Here is a 20,470-nt window from a genome sequence, read left to right as displayed (position 1 = left end):
TACAAACACTCAAACTGTGCTTTTGTCCAGAAGAAAGCAATGAGCCGGTATTAATGATAGGTGAGGGCAGGTAGCTTTTTCAGCAGGTTTCATTCTGGATGGTACAGGAATATCAGCGTTTTGTGCCTAACAGCGGGCAGGTTCTCATTTTGGAAGTCTGTGGGTGCCAGTTTGCAAGAAGGGCATCCGTGGGTGGTTGTTTTATAAACATTGCTCAGACCAACAGGGACACGCTAAGCTCAACTTAAAATTTAGAAATTTCTTCAATTGAGCAGTTTCTGCTGCAATCACTGAGTTTCTGGCTAAAGCAGAGGATTTGCTGCCGGGATGTTGTTTTTCATTCATACGGGAAGAAGGTCCACAAATGCCTTGGAAATTTTTCCAGTTGTAATTTACCTTTACCAGGTAGCAAATCACAGTTATTTCACAAGCCAAGCAGATCTGGGCTAAAACGCAGACTTTACTTCAAGATACTCGATGGTCCCAGCCAGGAAATCTGGTCCTGTAGTGAGAAAAGGAGCAGTGAGGGCTGGAGCTGACAGATATGTGCGCGTTGCAAAGCAAGCTGTAGCTTTTGTGAGATGGCAGAAAGGCTTTTCAGTGCTGGAGAACTGCTTTGTCTTGTTCGGTTTTATTTTATTTTTTTTTTTTTTCCTGCAGCTGTTGTAATCTATTTTAGCCTTAAAAGTGCATGGGAACAGCTTACCTTTGTAGCTTCTTAATTCCACTGCTGGACTTGCAGCTCTGCTGGATTTCAGCTGGACGGTCTGCGGGGAGCCCTGTGCGCAACCCGTTCCTTTAAAGCTGTTCTGTGTAATGCCAAAGAGAGGAATCCCAGTACAGCAGTGTGCTTTTCATGTTTTTGAAGACATATCAGATGTCATAAAAAAAAGAATCTGTATTACAGAGATCAGCTGATGATAGAGTTCATCAGATTGCTGCGCTCAAAGGCAGTAATTAATTGCCGGATACGACTAGCAGAAAATCAAATTTGGACAGTCATTCAGGAAAACTTTTTTTAGAAGTTTTGCGTTGCTTGAAATGTAAAAACTTGCAAGGGCAATTTGGGATTAAGTTAAAAACAAACCTTAAAAATGATTCTGATGTAAATTAAGGGAACACACTCAGGCTGGGCAGAGAGTGAGCAAGGAAAAAGGGTCCAGGGGCTGTGCCCGAAGCTGTTTCTTGATCCTAAATCCTATGTAGGTTACATCTGGCTGTTCACGTGCCTTCTGTTTTCTGGGTCTTGTAGGTTTTTCTTGTTTGTTTGTTGGGTTTTTGCTGTTTTAAAATATTGGACAGAATTAAGAAATAATCCGTGGATATCTAATAAAGAATAAGCCATAATATGACTTTCTTAACCTAGTGTTAATGCTAAACTTAATGAATTTTCCCGTGTCAGCTTTAAACAGCAACATAGTTATGAAACATGCCTGTTCAGAAGAGAATATTTACAAATATTACGGCCTGCTTTTACAGTGCCATTAGGTACCAGCTGCTTTCTGTAACCAGTGCCTCATACATAAAATGCTTTGAACAGCACCGCAACCTCTGCAAATTGCCCTGTCAAATACACTTTTACATGGGATTTCAAAAGTAAGTCACGGTGTGCTAAGAGCATGAGCATCACTTGTGTAGTAAATGCCTTAAAACATTATTCCTGTGTGCCTGAGCTGGAACAGGACGAGGGGGAGCTGACGGTCGTGGTCGTGCAGCGACACAGCAGAAAGCTTCGCAGAAGTGTCTGAGCTGCTGCTGCGAGCGATCTGCCTTGGCGAACAATTCCTAAGCAATGAAACGGGGGAAATGAAGCCATCTAGTTCTGAAAACTTCATAACAACTCGGCTTTCTGGTGGTGATTCTGTTCTGAATAAGCCTGCATCCTTCTGGCACTGGGGTAGAATAAACAAAACAAAACTCCGGGTGTTGCCAAGCGAAGAGCCCAGCGGATTACAAGGGGAGGTGGGGTGGGAACAGCAGTGTTAGTCAGCAGTATTGTTTTAAAACAATACCGCAAAAACTCGGATTGTTGTGTTCTTCTGAAAGGAGGACAAATTAGAGAAAATAGCCAAATTCATTATGGGGATGGTGGGAGAGGATTAGGGTAATTGGAGCAGCTGCTGCTTTCAAACGCCCTCGCCAGTCACAGCTCACTTGCCGTCGGTGGTGCGGGACCCATAAAATGCAGGAATCGTGCCCGATAATTCTGCACCCTTCTATGTGCTTGTCCCCAGGCCCTGTCCGTGCAGGGTGGCCGCATCATTTGGTCTTATTTACTCACAGCACGGGCCCCTTAGTGCCGTGCCACGTCCATGCCCATCACTGCAGTGGGGTGGCTGAGCTCTTGGTGCCGTGGTCCTTGGTGGCTGCTGCTGCCCGTATGGGGCTTCATGGGAGAGCCCTCAGTCAGCCCAGCTTTGGGGGGGTTGCTGTGGGTTCTGAGCCAGGCTGGCTCCAGGGCTTTGCAGGACTTTAAGGGCAGGAGCTGGGCCATCTTTTGTGTGCCCAGGGGTGGCCAGGGTGCTGTAAGATGGGGAGAAGCTTCGGTAGTTGGTGCCTTGTCAAAGCTAAGTGGAGGAGCGGGGATGAGCCTGTGCAGGCTCTGGTGTTTGGAGGCAGAACAGGCAGAAATGGTTCTCCACGTCTGGGTTACGCCTGTCAGAGGCCCTCTTCAGGCGTAAAAGTCAGAGGTGATTTTGTGGCCCCTCAGGAAGCTGTCTGGGAAGGTGTCAGTGATCAGTGTGTCCATGGAGCTAGTGCTTGGCGTAGAGAAATAAAACTCTGGAGTTCGGAGGGCAAGCTGTGTGCTGAGCTGGGATTTCACGGGAACACCAGCACCGCTCCCCTCTGACCAGGGCTGCGGAGAGGCTTGAGGCCTCCTTACAGAGAACATGCTGTAGAAGTAGGGAGGTTCTGCTAGCAGTGCTTGCTGCAACCGACCCAACCCCACTGGCTGAAGGTGTAGAGCGTTGGGTTTGGGTCCCTTTGTGTCCTGCCAGTGTTAGTGCCGTTCTTCTTGAACGCCTCCGAGCTGCCTGTTGGGGTGGGTGCTGACCCACACCTGCCTGGCTTCAGCTCTCCGTGAGGAACGCATCTGCCCGGTTAGACAGGGAGGTTGTGTCCTGTCCTGCCTCAGCCTGAGAATTTCCATCTTTCTCTTAGTTTGAACCAGCAATCGGCTTCAGTGAGAACACATGTAGCTTAAAACAAAACCAAAAGAAACGCAACTCAGGGAGATGAAAGAGTCGTTTGCTGCATTTCATAGCTAAGTTCTCTCGGTGTACGTAGAATTTGGAACTTGGGAAACTGTTCCTGAAATGCAAAGAATCTCTGTGTGGTCAAATTGATGTTGCTTGTGCTAAGAAAGTAGTGTTGATAAACCTGATTTAAGATTTCTTTTTGCCTTCGGCTATTTCAGTACAGACGGCAAAGGCGAGACTTCCTTTGCCGTATTTACAATTGCTTCTCTCATAAAAGCAGGACAAGAAATGTACCACTTTTTTTCCTCCCTGAGATTGCTACTTGAATATTTACTTTTTTATTAGCCATTGTGAAGTAGGTCTTAAAGCTGTGAGCGCTCATTCTGAGCCACTGATGGGAGGTACTCGGAGGTACTGGTAGCGCTGCACGGAGGAGATGGCCGTCGAAATCTGGAAATGTGTGAAACATCTTGGAAGGAAAAACAAAATTAAATCCCTGCATTTCTGAGGTCTTGATTTAAAAAGTGACTGCTCGTATATTGAGAGCTTATGTGTGTAAGCCTCTTACAAGTCTGTGGCAGAATATCCTGTAGCAGTGGGTGGAGTGCTAGGAGTGACTTGCAGCCTTGCCTACAGTTTCTGGGAAAATAAACCTACTCGTACTGCGCTGAGTTCTGTGGGTCAGATTTTCCTGGGTGGGAGTAAAACTAAAATTAGCAGACATCTATATTGAATAGGAGTGTGCTTTGAGGTCCTGAAGTCCCCTGAATTCTGACACTCGTGCAGCGTCGTTCTTTGTGAAATCAGTGGAAGCTGCAGAAGTACTTTGTGCAAAATCTGCAGTGGTGGGGCTTAAATAACACAGCAAAACACCCAACACGCCACTCGTTATTGCTTTCAAAGTAAGGATGAGTTCCACTTCTACATTTCAATGTGAAGAATGATATAAGCTATTTGCAGTACAATATTTAACATTAGCAAGCCTAACTGTAAGCTGATAAGTACTTTAAAAATGTCATTAGTGTGGTCATGCCCTTTTAGAAGTAGGTTGTAAGATTTTAGAATTTTAGTGGATACACACAGGGGAAGAATTGAGGGGTTTTATGAATTAAAATCTCATCTGGTGTCAATCACTTTCTGAATGTATACTTCATGAACTCATGACTTGTATTTCTGTAAATCGGATAAAAAGGCTGTCTTTTAGAGACAGCTGTCTCTAAAAATAACTCCAGTATTTTTGAGTTTTATTTTGTAATTTAACAAGCCTTCTGTTTATTCAAAAAAAAAAAAAAAGACACACACACAACCTGCTGAATAACTTTATTTTTTCCAAAATATTTTGGATATTAAAATTTTCAAATATAGCAGCATTTACAAAAGCAAATTAATGGTTTACTAAACAGTTTCACTTCAGATTTTGATTTATTTTATTTACTGTGGCAAACAGGTTTTGCAGACTTGCAACGTATACAAACTAGTTCTTGCTAACGATAGCCACATTCTTAGCTAGTGGGCTCCTCTGAAGTTTAGGGTCTCTTTTTGCCTTGTTTATTAAGATTGAAACATTCAGGTAATGTGTCATGACATAAATCTGTGACTTGATTAAAAATTCATAAACCTGTTGATGTTTAATCTTGTTTTATGGCAGCAAAGTAGCGCTGAGATCCATAAAATACACATGATTAATGTGGGCTTGAACAGATACCCCGTGATTTTATAGACCACTATTTTAGATATCAGGCTTCCGTAATGAAACCAGAGAATAATTTATATTTTTCCTAGAAATGGCTTCTCACTGCTGAGCTGAAGCTCTGCTTACAAAATCCTAGCCTTGCATTTAGAAGTGGAGTTGTCTGTGCTGCTGCTCAGTGAATTAGGAAATGGGCTGCTGAGTTAGAGTTTTTGAAGTTTGTTAGTCTGTATTTAACCTTATTTTGTGTGTGTGTGTGCGCGCTGTGATTCTGGACGTTTTTAATAGATGCAATGAACAGAAACACAGAACCCCTTGGTGATCTTTGGCCAAATAACTCGATTTTTTTTTTCCTCCCCTGTTTTTAATAGATTTCCTCATGCAACTAAAAATACTGCAGTTAAGTAGGAGCCGTGGAAGCAATCGATTTACCCAAGAGGTTATTAATGGCATTATAGAGGAGGCCCTTCTGAAAGCAAAGCAGTGACTTACAGCCTTGTCCCGTCTAGGTGAGCCGTTGCACATTCCTGCCTCCCCCACGGAGCTGGCGGCTGGAAGGAAGGAAGGAAGGGGCTGTGGCAGCTCTGCAAGCCCCCCAAGCGAGGGGGAGCAAATTGGGTTTGGTTTTCAGATGCAGTTTTGATCTCAGCTTTGTGAGTGATGGGATAGGAGCGAAGGAGCCCCTGAAAGTGGCTCCGAAACACGGCATGAGCCCAGCGGAGGAGCTTTTGTGCGGAGGAGACGCACGGGCTGCAGGCAGGGTCTGGAAGCATTTTGCTGGGCTTTGTGTGTGGAGGAGCTAAGTATTATGCTATTTGAAGTGTATCTTGAATCCTGTACGTTAATCGAGTGGCTTTATCGTAATTATCTTTCAGAATCGTTATCTGACCTAATTCTTCATGTGAAATTACTTTTTTTTTTTTTCCTCTTTGTGCCTTGTGATATTTTTCAAAACACTTTTGCTACTCAACAGCTTCTTTTAACTATTATTTTTACTTTTTTTAATGCTAAAAATTCACATGACGTTGATTGCTGTATATTCCTATTTGTATTAAATTATAATGATGCTCTGTAACCTTTCCTTAATCGTGCTATTTGAGTTTTAGACTTCTGAACAAATAAGATCAATTTATGGAGGAAGATGGGTAATCTAAAAACAAACTGAAGAAGCACTATAAGCATCTAACATAAGGCATTTTAAAACACTTTTTTTTTAAAGCAGGATTTTGAGGCAAGAACTTGGTGTTTGCTTTGTAGTGTAACTCCAAAGTGACTTTTTTTTTTTTTCCTAGGGAAAAGGCGAAGAGTTTACAAAACCTTAACTACAGTGTACAGACAGTAAACTCTACTTTAGTTCCAGTATTGTTTGGTATCATTTCACAGGCTAGGAATTGAAAAGGAGGTTTCCAGTTATATGGATGGAGTTGGTGTAATCCTGCTTTGCAGCCTGAGGATGTGTGACACGAGCATGAATTTTTGCCATTTGACCTTACAGAGTAAGGAGAGGCAGCAGCAGACCCCTTGTGAAAGGCATCTAAGGTGCATGCAGCAGAAACGTGCCTTGGGGACCCTGGTACCAAGTCAGCGGGGTTCAGACACAAGCTGTATTTCTTTAAGCAGTTTTTGGTCACATTTTCTCAACCATTGCGCTACCAGCAGAGACTCTGAGATTCCCCCAGCCCGTTGTCAAGTCCTAAAACCCTTCCCCAGGCTGCAGCAGCCAGTGGCCCCATTGCAGAGCACTTCTCACAGGCTTGTTCTCCGCTGATTGAGGTCCTCGGTTCCACGTAACCAACTTTTTGCTTACGGCTTAAAGTTAAGACAGGGAGAACACTGGAGTAGTGTTCGAAGATACAGACAGCCAAATAGAAGCCACATTTTTCCTTGTTCAGAGTTTGCCTATGAGAGCTGTGAATTCGGGGGAGCAGCCTGCTGGGGCTGATCTCACCCAGGGTGCCGGGACAGCTGCAGAGACCAGCCATGATTCCTCCGTGCCTGCAGTTCACACTTTGGCTTTTTGTAGGCTTGCTGAGGTTCCCTGCTAGGCTGCACACACACATTTTCATTTTTAGTTCGTGTGATGGATTTCTCTAATGCAAATTTATTGGTGGACTCTTGCTCCTTGGAGATGGACTAAATTTAAGTGTATTTGCTACCTCTTAAAGCTATTACAGAAGTTACGAGGTTATTTATGCAAAATAACTAATAAAATGAGCACTGCCTTTTAATGACGAACCCGGGATGATAGGAAATAGTCATTTCTCCTTTTCATAGGAGTGTGTGGGTCATGAAGATACCGTGGCTCTAAAGGGAACAGATGCTGCAGGGCTTGGGAGCAGAATTCTTCTCTTGCCTGCCTCGCTGAATTGTTACAGCCAGCATTAGCTAAAAGCCTTCTCCTGATGCATCAGTGCAACGAAAGATAGCTTCACATTCATATTAACAGTGTGTTTTGTTGTCTTTGGTGGAAATGCTCATTTCATAAAACCTGACAACCCATTTTGGTGGCAACGTGGCTGTTCGTAGGCAGGAGAGTTCCCGGTTGCAGGTAGAGGCGATGGGGCCACCCTCTTGCTGGTCAGCTACTGTGGCAGCCGGGAAGCGCCTGTGGCTGTTGGACACTGCTTTAAGAGGTAAAATGGCTTATAGGATTTGCTTACCATGGGGGAGAAGAAGGGAGAACCTGGGATACCTGCTGGGTTACGTGCAGGGATTGCAGGCTGCCTGCGTGTGGCCCTGCAGTACAGCCCGGAGTTAACCGCGTGCTGCCGACGTCGTGGGCTCCGTGTCCTGCTGCCAAGCTGCCTTGAACAGCCTCGTGCTGCCTTCCAGGAGCGGGAGGCTTCAGAGCAGCAGTTGCATAAATAACCCCATATCCCAGGTAAAATGTAGGGTTAAGGTTTGGTGCTAATGCCAGTGGAAATACGTAAAGTATTGGGACTCAAAACTGATTTGGCAAATCAGTTTTATTGGTAAGAACGTGAATGTAGACCCGTGCTGTAATGAGAACTTCTGTTGAGACGGCTTTTTAACTCTGTATTTTTATGAAATTTTATTAGTTAAGTGCCACACAACACAAAGTTTAGCATATACTCTTAAGTGTTTTACGTGTTATTGTAGGTAACTGCAGTGACACTTCAGATTTCCTGTCTTTAATTCATTGGTGCAGTAATCAAAAAAATAAAATCTCAATTTTGATTTCTACATTGAAAATAATAATGAACATTTTCTTAGAGTAAGTCATTTATTTCTAGATTGATTTTTTTTCGTTATTCCATACTGTAGCAAAAGATTGCAGCGTGCAGTGTATTTAACATCTTGTTCTGAAGTTACTTTAGAGACCACATCTTTGGTTTGACTAAATATTATAGTTGGTTATTTTGCTTTTTTTCTTGCTATTATTTGTAGTGCTGTAAATAGATTTGTCTAGGCGTTGTTGTTAAATAGCCTACAGACTTCTTATAATAACAGGAAGATTTTATCAATACCAAAAACTCAAATCCTTGCATTTGCTGCAATTCAGGAAGGTGGTGGTGATCTACTGGACCCTTTCTTCCTCTCTTCATCCCTCCCAGAGCTCTTGTGTCAGCAGCTCACTGAGGGGCCTGCTGGTGGTTGCTGGTTGTTGGAGGTTCCCAAGGCAAACAAACTGTCCATGGAAGATATTCTGGAGGCGGTGTACAGATAGCTGCTGCTGCTACTAATTGGAAAGTTGGGTGGTTTTTTGTTTGTTTGTTTGTTGCATTCTTGCCTCTGCTCATGGAAATTAAATTCTTACTGTGCTGAAAATTAGAAAACCTACAAGTAATTACTAACCCAAAACTTGCGTTATTTTGCAGTGTAATTGCCTAACTGATGCTTTTTTGCTGAACAGAGCAGAAGCTCTGTTGGAGGGGAAAAACCAGCCCTAGCAGAGGGAGGGAGTGCTGTCGCTTGTGCTGCACGTGAGAGCTCCGCGGCAGGTTTGTGCCCAGCTCGGGGCAGGGGTGTTAGGGTCCCAAAGCAGCAGGGCTTCTTCCCAGTTTGTAGAGTGAAAATAGCACTGCTGCTATTTCCCCCCATCTTGTATTTGTTCCTATTCCTTTCTTTGCAGTTCTTGAATTATTAAAGATCATAAGTAACATATCAAACTAGATGGTGTCTGCGCATGAGGGGTATTTGGGGTTGGTGGCTTATGGTACGAGCGTACCGTAAGTCTGAACTGTGGCCCGTGTGATTTAATTACTTCATATTTTTAATACACAAAATAATTGTATATAATATTTAAAGCTGAGTGTTTTGACTTGTCTGACTTCCTCCAGTCTTTTTTTTTCTGGAGGAGTTAATGAGGGAGAAACTTGGAACAAAATTAAAGTTAGAAGTGGAATTGGGTTTCAGTAAAATAACTGGAGAGTTAAGATGTACTTATTCACAAGGAGAATAAAAGAAGTGTCTTTTGCATGGCTTTGTCTGAGGCTGATGCTAGCACAAAAATGAGGTCCCTCGAAGCAGAGCATCGGGCTCCCTCCTGAAGAGTGTGTCGACAGTTAAAGGGCGCTCCGTTATTTATTTGGGTTTCTGAAACTCCTCAATCCCGGTCCATGTGACTGTTTCCTGAACATATTGTGATCTCCGAATGTGACAAGCAGATGCTTCTGATGGTTAAGCAAACAGTTTTTATGAAAGACTTCTTTGTTATGAAATGGCAGAGACGTCCTGCAGGCAGTGGTGCTCATCTTCTGCTGTTTGTTCGTCTTCCGAACAGCAAGAGCTGCTGGAAGGCCGGCGGTGACGAGGGAAAACCGGGCACTGGAAAGTGGTAGGAAACAAGCAATGAGTAAAAATGGAAAGCAGAGAGCCCCTGCGAGTGCTTTCTCAAACACTTCATGTAAATAGCAGTGCCGTTCCCATAACATATTCCCATTTCCAAGGTCGGGGCCCTTGCTGCTGGAATCGCAGGGGCAGCGTGTGCGTGAGAGGGGCTGGGGCTGCAGCTGTGCGGCCTCTCCCCCTCCTGCTCCCCCTGCATCGCGGCCGTGTCCAGCCCTGAAACGGGGCCGTTCAGAACTGAAAGCTGGATTTATGAGTCTGGGTATTCTTATCAGAAAGAGCTCGTTGTGTGGTGAGATAACGGGTGTAAAACACTCAGTGTTTCGAACATGAACTGCTTTCCCTGAGCCACATGCAGCGATGGGAGAAATAAAAATTCAAGGAAAACTACTTAGTATCTGTATTTTAATTTTAATTCCAGAAGATAAAGGAAAAAAAAAGGCAATTAAATTTCTTTATTTTATTTTATTTTTTTTTTTTGCAAAATAAGAGACTAAACTAAACTAAAAGTGTACGGCAACTAAAGTGTACGGGTTTTTAGGTTGCATCAGTCCTTGTAAGTACAGCAGTGTTGTGACAATTTAGGTTTTAGGGTCTTAGTATTTCTTCACCTTAAACTTGTTTAAGTATTTCCTACAAAAAGGTCTTGTAATAAGATACTCCAATCTTCTCCGTTCAGAAAGTGTTATTAACTTTATTAACTTCTGCTTGTTCCTTTTGAGCAATAAACGTGCGGAAATGGCAGTTTTTCTCTCTTGGAGCATTAAAGATTCTTTCTAATCTCGTACTATTTTTAAGGTGTGGTAGTCCAATTTGTGTAATTTGAATTCTCTTCTGTATTTTTTTCAGGTTCAAGCCATTTTTTCCATTTCAAGTATCACCACCTGATGAATATGAAGATCGGGACCTCTGTATACAGGATTTTCTGCTGATTGAAGGTCGACTACAAGTCACGTTAATTGAATGTACAAGGTACCTTTTCTGTTTTTTTGCTCATTCTTTATTAAGCAAGTACACACATGTTCCTTAATTCGTAGTAATTATAGCTGTAAGCTTGTGCTGATTCAAGAAGTGGCATCGTTGTTGTGATGGAGCTTTAATCAAGAAATATATTTTTAAAGTAGAAATGAACACATGAAAGCTGTAGCAAGTTTGAGGCAATTCTACAGTGTGTGTGTATGAACAGGGATTTCCTTTTATTTTGGATTTTGTCTGTTTAAAAGCTAATGTGCCTCTTGTTTTTGTTTTTATTTGTTTGGCACTCCAAATTATGAATCTCTTTCAGGACAGTATAAAAGTTGTAATTATCCTATTGTATTGTGTTGCAAGCACAGGGAAGTAATTGTTTCACTGTTTTACTTAGATCGATCCAAATAAGTTTTATGAGGCATTATTTGTCTTTGTTTTGAACAAAATAATGGGAAGAAAGAAAATGTACCTCCTTCGTTTATTGAAGAGAAAATTATTCTCTTTAAAACTGGACAAAGGTATGCAGACATGGTTTGGTTTTGTGGTTTTTGTTTGGTTTTGTCAGACCTTTTAGTTCTTGGTTTATGGTAGATCTTATCTTCATGGTGCTTAGGCTTTGATCTAGCCTTGTGCCATTCTGCTCTTTATGAACAAAACCTCTGGTTTACAATGCATTTTTTTTTTTTTTTTTAACTAGCTTTTTCATTAGTTGTATTACCAAGTAAGCTCCTTTTTGCTTTTTTTTTTTTTTTTTTCTTTTCTTGTAGCCTTGTACAACCATGTTGGAACTTTATTTGCTGTGATGATGTCTTTTATTGGTGCTATTCACCATTTGCAACAAGCTTATTTCTAGATGATGATCTTCTGCTTATGCTTCTTGTTTGGTCTTTCTTGATTGTGTTGGTCATGAGTGATTTTTATTTTTATTTTTTTTAATTTTGGGGGGCAGTAAAATTGCTGCTTACCTTTTTTTCTAGCATTGTGATCAGCCTCCTATGAACACACCAATAATGTTGTTGGTGCATTCCTTGGTTGTTAAGAGCATTTATTCTTCATCCCCTCTTAATAAAGGAGCTCAAAATCTCTCTATAGACAGTCTCCAATTTCAATCCAATAGTGTGTTTGCTTTTATTATAATAGGGCCCAAAATAACTCTTTAAGTTACATGCAGTTGTTTTTGGTTTGGAAAGTCACTTTAAAATACCGTGTCTTTCCTGCATCTGACATACTGTGTGCAGCGTTGCCAACGTAACAGCACTGTTTTGTTTCTTTCCGTTACCTTCTAGAAGCCAGATTGCTCAGTTTGACATCATCAGCTGACCTCTCAGTATTTTCAGCTGTCACAGATGCTTATCAGATGGCAGAGAGAGGATGCAGTTGCTGGCTTGTCAGGCCTTTTGAGCTTCAGGTCTGATTTAATCTATTTTATGCAGCGTGGAATTTCTAGATGCACTTTTGAAAGCGGTATGAACAGACACATCTCGATCTACATGGCTGACTTTGGTCCTACAGTAATTCCTCAGATCTTCCAAGTTGTCCCATCCTTTTTTTGAACTTGAACAACCACAACTGCTGTCTCCAAAATACCCCTCTAAATGAATATTCTTGCTTGCTTTGCACCTGAAGACATTTGTGAGGTAGAAGCTGAAAGGCACAGAGAGGACTTTGGAAGTAGAGAAAGAAATACACAATATGCACAAAAGTAGCAATGTCACAATTTCCCTTTTCATAACTACTGCGTGTGAAGGCTGTCCGGGGCTGTTGGCAAGGTTTCTTTTTGCAATACCACTCCATATGCTGACATGCAGAGAGTTTTTCACCAACATCTGCTGCTGGGACCTCTGCAGACCTGTTACAGTCCCTGCTGGTGTGCTGGGACTTCGCCCTGAGCCTTCCAGTGAGTGCTGTGACCTGATACTGACTGAGCATTGCTTCATTTCCCCAGACGTCTTAGTTTTTCACCCAAAGGTGCTTTGAGGTCACTGAACCTCAAGAGCCTCTTCCATCACAGGCAGTTTGTGTGAGTGAATTCACAGCAGAATGGTCGGCATCCCCTAATGAGAGCCGTCATCCGGAGGGGGGCACCTGAAGTTTTCTTCCTTGGCAATCTTTCCAATTCCAGAAGTGAAAAATCACCTTGATTTCTGTATATTTTTCAGTTTTGCTCAATGCCTGAGGATTTTACATTCTGTCTCAATATGGTAGCAATGGCAGAGCTGAGTGATTTAAGCTTTGCTTTGGTCCTTGCGTGGAGTAGTAGCGTTCAGTTCCTGTTTTCTGTTCTAAGCAATTAAGTCTTGAACGACAGAGGAGAAATTGTAGTGATGAAGCATCTTGCAAACTCTTTGTATGTTAGAAATGTCTAACTTAATTTCATTTTGTTCTTCACATATCCAAATGCATACTTCCTGCACTTTTTCTAATCACCCCCCAAGTTTCCTTGTTACTTGTTTGAAAGAAAATTTTCGTGTATTTTTTACACGAAATTATTGAAAGAATGGAAACTTCACTGATGTAGATAACATTTTATAATTTTTGTCTGACCTATTGAAAGCATGTTTTTATGATTGTAATACCTTCACAGAATACTTTCATTGCAAAAATGTATCTGTAGGTGAAAACGTTGTACAACGTGACAGTTTCTTCTACAAAAGAGAAAGGAAAAACTGAAGTTAGACTAACAACTGCATCCTTGCCTTAATTTTTTTAGGGTGAGAAAAGAACAAAGCAACACGCTGTTAAATCTCCCCATATGACTTTTTAAGGGTACTCTGCGAAGAAAGTCTTAAATCCTGTCAACTCTTACTATATTAAGCAGAATATTCTTCTAAAACTGTGCCACAATGTGGGCTTTTAAAATGAACATTTGTTTTAATAACCTTTGTGGACAAGGAGACTTTTCCGAAGACAGTCGTTTTGTAAAACACTGCAGTGTGTACCCGAGCCCGATGTGTTAGGTTTGGAGTTTTATGTTTATTTTTTTTCCCTTTTGCCCTCAAGTGGACTTCGTGCAGCAGTGTGTGGATGTTGAATCTGCTTTTGGCATTCTTAAAATTCAGGAAATATTCTGCTTATTTTGACTCCAAAACTGTTTGCAAATAAAAGGGTCACAGTTGAAATTAAAAAAGTTTAAAAAAAAAAAAAAGTTGTAAAGGAAATACATTGAGCTTGCTTTTATGTACCTGGTAATAAATAAGATGTTAGTATAGATCGGTGTGTACTTTGCACGTATCGACTTCTTGTTAGATTTGCATAACAACCCTTTTGTATCACCCCACAAAAAGCAGCCAGCTTGATAGCCCATCTAGTCATCCTCCTCTCTTGGGGACTGTAGAGACAGGCCAAAGTCCTGGGCATTGATCAGCCCTAAGAGCTGAGACTGCCCCCGCCTCGGCCTCCTTCTGCTGCCTGCCCTCTGTCAGGGGGCCTCCTATAACATTTGGGGTCTGTATGGTGCTGGGACAGCCCCGAGCTGCTGCTGTTCCGGCTGCTCTGCTGAATCGCTCGGCTCTGCCTTGTGCTTGCCCGAGGGTATCCTGTCTGGAGGTAGGGAAGAAGTAGAAATCATCCTTCTTATATACCTATTTTAATTACTCAGGCAGTAGCTTAATCATTTTTTCTTACTGGTGTAATTTTTGCTTGGGCTATAAACTTTGTTTCAGGGCATCTTTCATACACTGTTTGTTACTGGCTTATAAATGTTACATCTGTGGAGTGCACAGTAATCTGCATTTCAATATGCAGTTGTTTGGGGTGTGCTGTGATGCGATTGTAATCAGTCTTTATCTGCAGCTGCATTGGAGAATCCAGCTCTTCTGTTTGCGTGCTATCAGAGATATTATTCAAACAAAAACTTCCTTAGTGGCATAGAAGCGAAAATTTCCCCTTTGTCTTCCTGAAACTGGAAATTGTATTCCAAACTCCAGCACGAAGTGTCCGTGGACCAGGACTGCTCTTTAAGCGTGCATTTTTGCTGTCCTGCGATACGGTTCTTCAAGTAGGGTGTGGGTAGCGTAATGTCACATGAAATCTCATTGTTTCCTATGCACCTTTTATGTTATGGTTGTAGTTGAAAATCACTTTTTTTTTTTTTTTTTTCCCAGTTGTGATGTACCTCCTGTCCTTGTTCTTGTATGTTACTTGTCACCAGTACAAGACAGATAAATAGCTGCTGCGCTGATATTTTAGAGGAATTAGGGGTTTAGAAACAGGCAAGGACTCCTGGAAGATACACTGTTGAGAGTTTTGTGTGTCTGTCTTTATCTTTTGAACTGCATTAACCAACTGGATCTTTGATCAGCTTCGTTATTGTTCCCCCCAACCCCCTGACCCACCGTGCTTCCCTCCTTTGCAAAGCTGGAGAGGAAACTCGTGCGGTCCTGTCGGGTGAAATGCAATGTGTGCAAGCAATGACCAACTGTGGAAAAACTTTACTGAACTAGTTGGTGGCGATGAGTTGCAGTTGACACAGAAGAAAAAGTGCATTATTCAAAAGCAACTACGAAAAGCAGAATAGGAGAGCCATGGAAGGTTGCTGAGGATAGTTTAAAAATGAGCAAAGAGGGTATGAGCTGGTCAGTTTTAGGTAACCCTGAACAAATTTAGTCTTGCTCAGACAAAATACCCGATCGGTTGGTTCTGAGGCTGGATTTCTACTTACTGTAATCAAATCAATAGCGTCTAGACAAACGAGTGCTGAAGGTCAAGCTGGAAGTGCCGCTGACAGCTGCTCTTTGCAGGGTTTCAGTAGAGAAGGGATGGGGCAGCACGCAGACTGGACACCTGAGGCTGGCAGCACAGCATGCAGCCACAAGGCTGGCACCTGGAACAGCAAACACAGCAAAATGCTGGGCACCAACCCAGGGGTAGATGTAGAACTGAGTAACTGTAAGGATCTTTGCAGTTAAATTATTTGTAGAGAGACACACAGAAGGAACACTTCTTCCATTCCCCGTGCTTTAATGCAAGCTAGAAAACTGTTGTAGAATTAGGTGTTTCCTTGGGATTGGTGTAATTTTACCAATTCCAGTTGCTGAAGAAAGTTGTTTTCAATTGCTTTTACTTAATTTTCAAAGTATATTTAATATATAATGGTATAGGTATCTCCATATCTAGAAATCTACACGCTTTTTAATCATAAATACTTAACCGAGAAACATTCATTAAGAACATCAAAATGAACAGAGAAATTGCTGTGATTTGATTACAATTTTTGTCTCCATCTGAAGAGTTGGGTAATAAATTGCAGCCATAAATAAGCTAGTTTGGATGAAAGCTTAGACTTACTTATTTTGAAGTTTTCTATATGCATTTGACAAGGATCGTTTCTAATGGCTCTCTTGGAAGAGCACAATTTATCGGATGTTTTTATTCCCAAATATTTATCTGCTTCTAAGTACTGAGAGAGAAACTGTGTACAACTTCACTGCTTCCCACACACCCCCTCTTATAGCATTGTTACCTAACTGAAAAGCTTTGTAGCCTTCTGGAATAGAATAAGATGCCTGAAGAACCACTTCTGTTTGTTAGGAAATAGTGTGCTGCTGACTGTGTATCTGTGACTTTGCTACTACAGTAACACTCTCTCTCCAACCACGGAAAGCTGTTGGTATGTTGTGAAGTTTAGGACTAGAGCTAAAGAGTCTTGCGTCTGTAACTGCTTTATTTTTTTTAAGCTATTTTATATAAAAATAGTAATCTGCCAATTGAACACTTAAAAAAACAAACAAAAAAAAAAAACACACAAAAAAAACAACAAACACCCCTTCCTCCCTCTAAAACCCTGTCCCTAAAGCCCTAGCTAACATTTTAAAACAATTTTAGATACATGTAAAATACTTCCACTAGAGGGTGGCAGTGCCTTGCATTTTGTGAAAGGCTGTGCTTTTGGAATCACTTAAGTATGCACTTCTATGTCTGTACACATTGAAAATAGTAATGGGGTGTACAAAGGAAGAACACGGAGTTTAATACGATACTTAGGATGCATACTAGTATTACAATTCTTACTGTACGCTTTTCTGTTTCAGGTTGCTTATATTTGGATCCTATGAAAGAGAAACAAATGTCCATTGCACAATGGAGCTGAGCAGTAATGTTTGGGAAGAAAAATCAAGGAGTTCCATTAAAACGGTAAAAAAAGGTTTAAGCTTTACATATTGCAGTATGTTTTATGTTCTTAGCACATTGTCTAGAAAGAATGTATCTTTTGAACGACAAAATGGGTGATTTAGCAGGAAGAAAACCCTAAAAATATAATGGACCAGTTACTATTTTTTAATTCATTGTCAGATCAGCATGGATGGATCATGTTCAGTTGTCACAACTGTGCTTGAAAATGTACTTGATTGGAGCATATTGATTATCAGCTGTACCAATGCATTAAAAAAATCAGTGTAAAATAGGTATTTTGCAGTTCTGTTACATTTGAGTGAGGCAATGAGAAACAGTGAATGAAACAATGAAAACAGTGAAGGAGATTTATCTGTCTTTCACTGGGCCTATTCGCTTCTGACACAGGCATTGAAGATGTATGTGGTCAGAGGGTTAGGTTAGACTGATTTCCTCCTTTTTCTATATTTTTGACAAAAGGCAGAGGGAATTGCTGTAGGTCTCTTTTGAGCATATGAATCCTCCCATGTCTGCTGCAGAAAAATGCTTTTACAAGTGTCTGCAAATATAGAAAGTGGCAGTATTAGTGGTATTGTATGTTAATCTTTTATTATCATACTTGATAATGTGAGTTCAGCAGCACAGAGCCTACAAATTGCATTTCTCTTCTTTTTTTTTCCTTGGAGGATGAGTTGCCTTTTTTTCCCTGTCAAACAAGAGGTGCAATATATGAAAGAGCCTTTAAATTTCACATTAGTGATATTGTGGTAGTCATCAAATGGAATTGGGCTTATGCTGAGCAGTAAGTACTGTGCCTATTGAAAACAAGAGAAGCTTTAAAAAGACTTTATCTTAACAACTGGCTTCATACAAAGAAATCACCACAACGAAAATCAATGTCCTGCATTTTACCCTCTGCTGTCTGAGTGCAACTAGCTTAAGCCCTGTGCCTTCCCTGCATCAGACTGGAGTTCTGGAGACCGGCAGCGTTGTCTGGATGGAGCAGCCAGATGCCATTCAGCACCTCCTTCAGTTTCTGCAGTTAAATTCCATTTTGTGGTGTTTTAAAAACTCCTGGTGACAACTGCTATGGTATTTGTTTTGAGTATAGAGTGTAGTAGACAAAAATACTGTTTTGGGTATATTACACAGGAAGTATTTTCTGTGTACTGTGTCTTGCCTAAAAGGATGTGTGTCTGAGCAGCAAAGAGAGCTGCCTCTTGTTGTTGCAGCTGCTGTATTCTCAGTCGAGTGAAAAACTTGATGGGTGGAAAGGATGCACTCTTGCTTCCTCAGCCCTCTCGAGCACTCGGTTGCAATTAGCTTTCTGAGCACAGCATGGGGAGGCAGGCGGGGGAAGGCACGAGCAGGGAGTCAGGAGCTGGTGCGCAGGCAGAGAAACTTCCAAGAGCTTTCTTGGAGCCTGGGTCAGCAGCCGAACGTTGTAGGAACCAGTGGTGGCTCGGGACTGTGTTTTCTGGAGTTGTCTGTCTTGGTCTTCTCCAGTCAGGGCTGTTTGGTTGAGCTAGGCACGTCGGCTCCCTGAGCTGACTCTTTGTGTGATAGCTGCAGTGCTAGCCAAAAGAGGAGGAAAGGTGTGTAGGGAAAGAAGAGAGGGGTGGTGGCAGCTTAAACTAGTGTCAGCTGCAAAGCATCGCACCGCCAGAGGTGTTAGGAAGCGTAATGGGTTGCAGCGGTCCTGAGAGGATTTACTGAGTTCAGTTAACCCTAGAAGTTGCAAGATTTCATTGAGTCAGTAGGCGAGGTAGAGGTTTGGGTTAATTTGTTTTCAGATATTTTTGTTTAGTCTGTTTTATGGAGCTGATAATTTTGTTTAACTTCCGGTTTGCTTTATTCTACCTCTAAAGATTTAATTCTATTTGTATGATTGCATAAAGATGATACAGGAGCAATTCAGCCCTAATTCTGGCCAGTTCATAGTTTTAACCCATTCCTAACAAATATTTCAAAATTTTCAAGAAACAGGCAATATTGTCAGTGTTTAGAAAACCATTTCAGGGTTTGCACCCAGTTCTGATACTAATTTATTTCTCTGAATGACCCCTTTGTGGGGACAGTCAGTGTGTGAAACTGTGAACACACTCTCAGGGTTGGTGCTCTGATAGTTACGGTGGCAGTGCGCTGATTTAACATAGTACTCTGGACAAACTGATTTGTCTTAATTTATAGGTTATATTGAGCAGCAGTATCAGGATGTGTCCTGTTGCTCTTTTGCTGGCAGATGGTGTGTTCCTGACAGCAGATGGCAGTAGGGCTAAACTGATGGCAGGCAGAAAGGCATGGGTCCTGTTTAAAATTATATATATATAAATCCTCAGGCTGAGATTCAGCTCATCTTCTGTTTGAGCACCTAAAATGAAACGGCAGGCTTTCAGAATTTTGGCTTTTGGTAATATGGCTTGCAATGTGCAGAAGTTTAAGTATCTGTGTTCCAGTTCTTCATTGCTCAGTCGCTGTCTGCCAGAGAGCACAGGCTCCTGATCTGCGTTGCTCACCCTCTAGCTCTGCTGCCAGTGTGAGGAACTCACTGGGTTCAACCGCCCTGAGCTTCAGGTGACTGAACTTTAAGTTCCTGATTTTGGAAGTCTCGATGTGGTTGAATACAGCGCCTGTAAGTTAGCACCTTGCAAAACTGCGTTGCTTTTCAGCTTCAGTTCACCAGATGTAGGGAAATCACAGAAGTCTCTTTTCCTTAGGAAATAACTTTAAATATGCAAGTTAAGTCACAAAATATCAGGAGATCTTGCTGGGAGGCAAGAGAATTTGCCAAGCCCCGCAGTTAAATGAGAAATGTTGCTAACGTACTTAAGATTGGAACTTACTTATTTTTCTGAGTAATTGCAACTGTATGAATATCTTGGTAATATTAAATCCTTCTTTTATTGCCCTTGTGTGCAATAATTATTGGAGATGAAGTTGTTGGAATGAATAATAGGTTCAGAAGCTATGGAGAAGAAATAATAGACTAAGTTGAAGTGAGAAATAGTTAAATAGGTTCTGGTTGAAAAGTGTCTGTAATTTGTAATGGTGTCATACAGGCACCATTCATCATCATTCAGAATTCGTCACCTGAGTGATTGCACTCAACAATGTTCCTGAAGAAAATTCTCATAACTTTCTGCACTTATTAGCATTTCTATTTTTTTTACTACGTTAGTAATAGTGATAGAAGATTAGACAGGCTTAATACTTAGTAATGAATTTGGCGAGACTTTAATCTGATCCCATTATTTATGGAATATTAGTAGATGTCAAAATTGTTTTTTGAAAAAAGGTGCTGTGTTATTGAGCACGTCTAGACTATTTCTGAAGAGTCTGTTCTAATACAAAGGTGTTTCTAGAGAGATGATTTGGCACATTCCCATGTGACATAAGTAAACATTCATAAATACCCTAATTAGTAGTGTGTGCTGCTGGAATTAACGTTAATCACTGCATTGCTATGTAAAATTTATTTATGAACAGGATGTAGTAATTAGACAGCAGTTAGCAACATTGGATTAGTAGACAGGTATTTCATAGCTAAAAAATTTAGGTATATCTTTATCTAAATACTGGGCAGTGTGTGCATATATGAAAAATTTGTGCTCTTCATTGGGTGTAAGAATGTAGAGTAATGGGAGAAAGGTTTTCAGTTATGAAACAAAATGCTCTGTGATTTCTCTTGTCT

General features: G+C 41.4%; 1 protein-coding gene across 1 annotated transcript in view; it reads left to right on the top strand.

Moving 5' to 3' along the window:
• PDZD8 (PDZ domain containing 8) overlaps positions 1 to 20,470 on the top strand; it is a 57,041-nt gene that overhangs the window by 8,749 nt on the left and 27,822 nt on the right. The window contains exons 2-3 of the mRNA XM_032190962.1: positions 10,549 to 10,671; positions 16,698 to 16,800. Coding sequence (XP_032046853.1) covers positions 10,549 to 10,671; positions 16,698 to 16,800 — 226 coding nt within the window. The remainder of the gene's footprint in view (positions 1 to 10,548; positions 10,672 to 16,697; positions 16,801 to 20,470) is intronic.

The sequence above is a fragment of the Aythya fuligula genome, chromosome 7 (assembly GCF_009819795.1).
Source record: "Aythya fuligula isolate bAytFul2 chromosome 7, bAytFul2.pri, whole genome shotgun sequence".
In the NCBI taxonomy this organism is placed as follows: domain Eukaryota; kingdom Metazoa; phylum Chordata; class Aves; order Anseriformes; family Anatidae; genus Aythya; species Aythya fuligula.
Note: the sequence above shows the minus strand (reverse complement) of the source record. Positions and strands in the feature narration are given on the sequence as shown.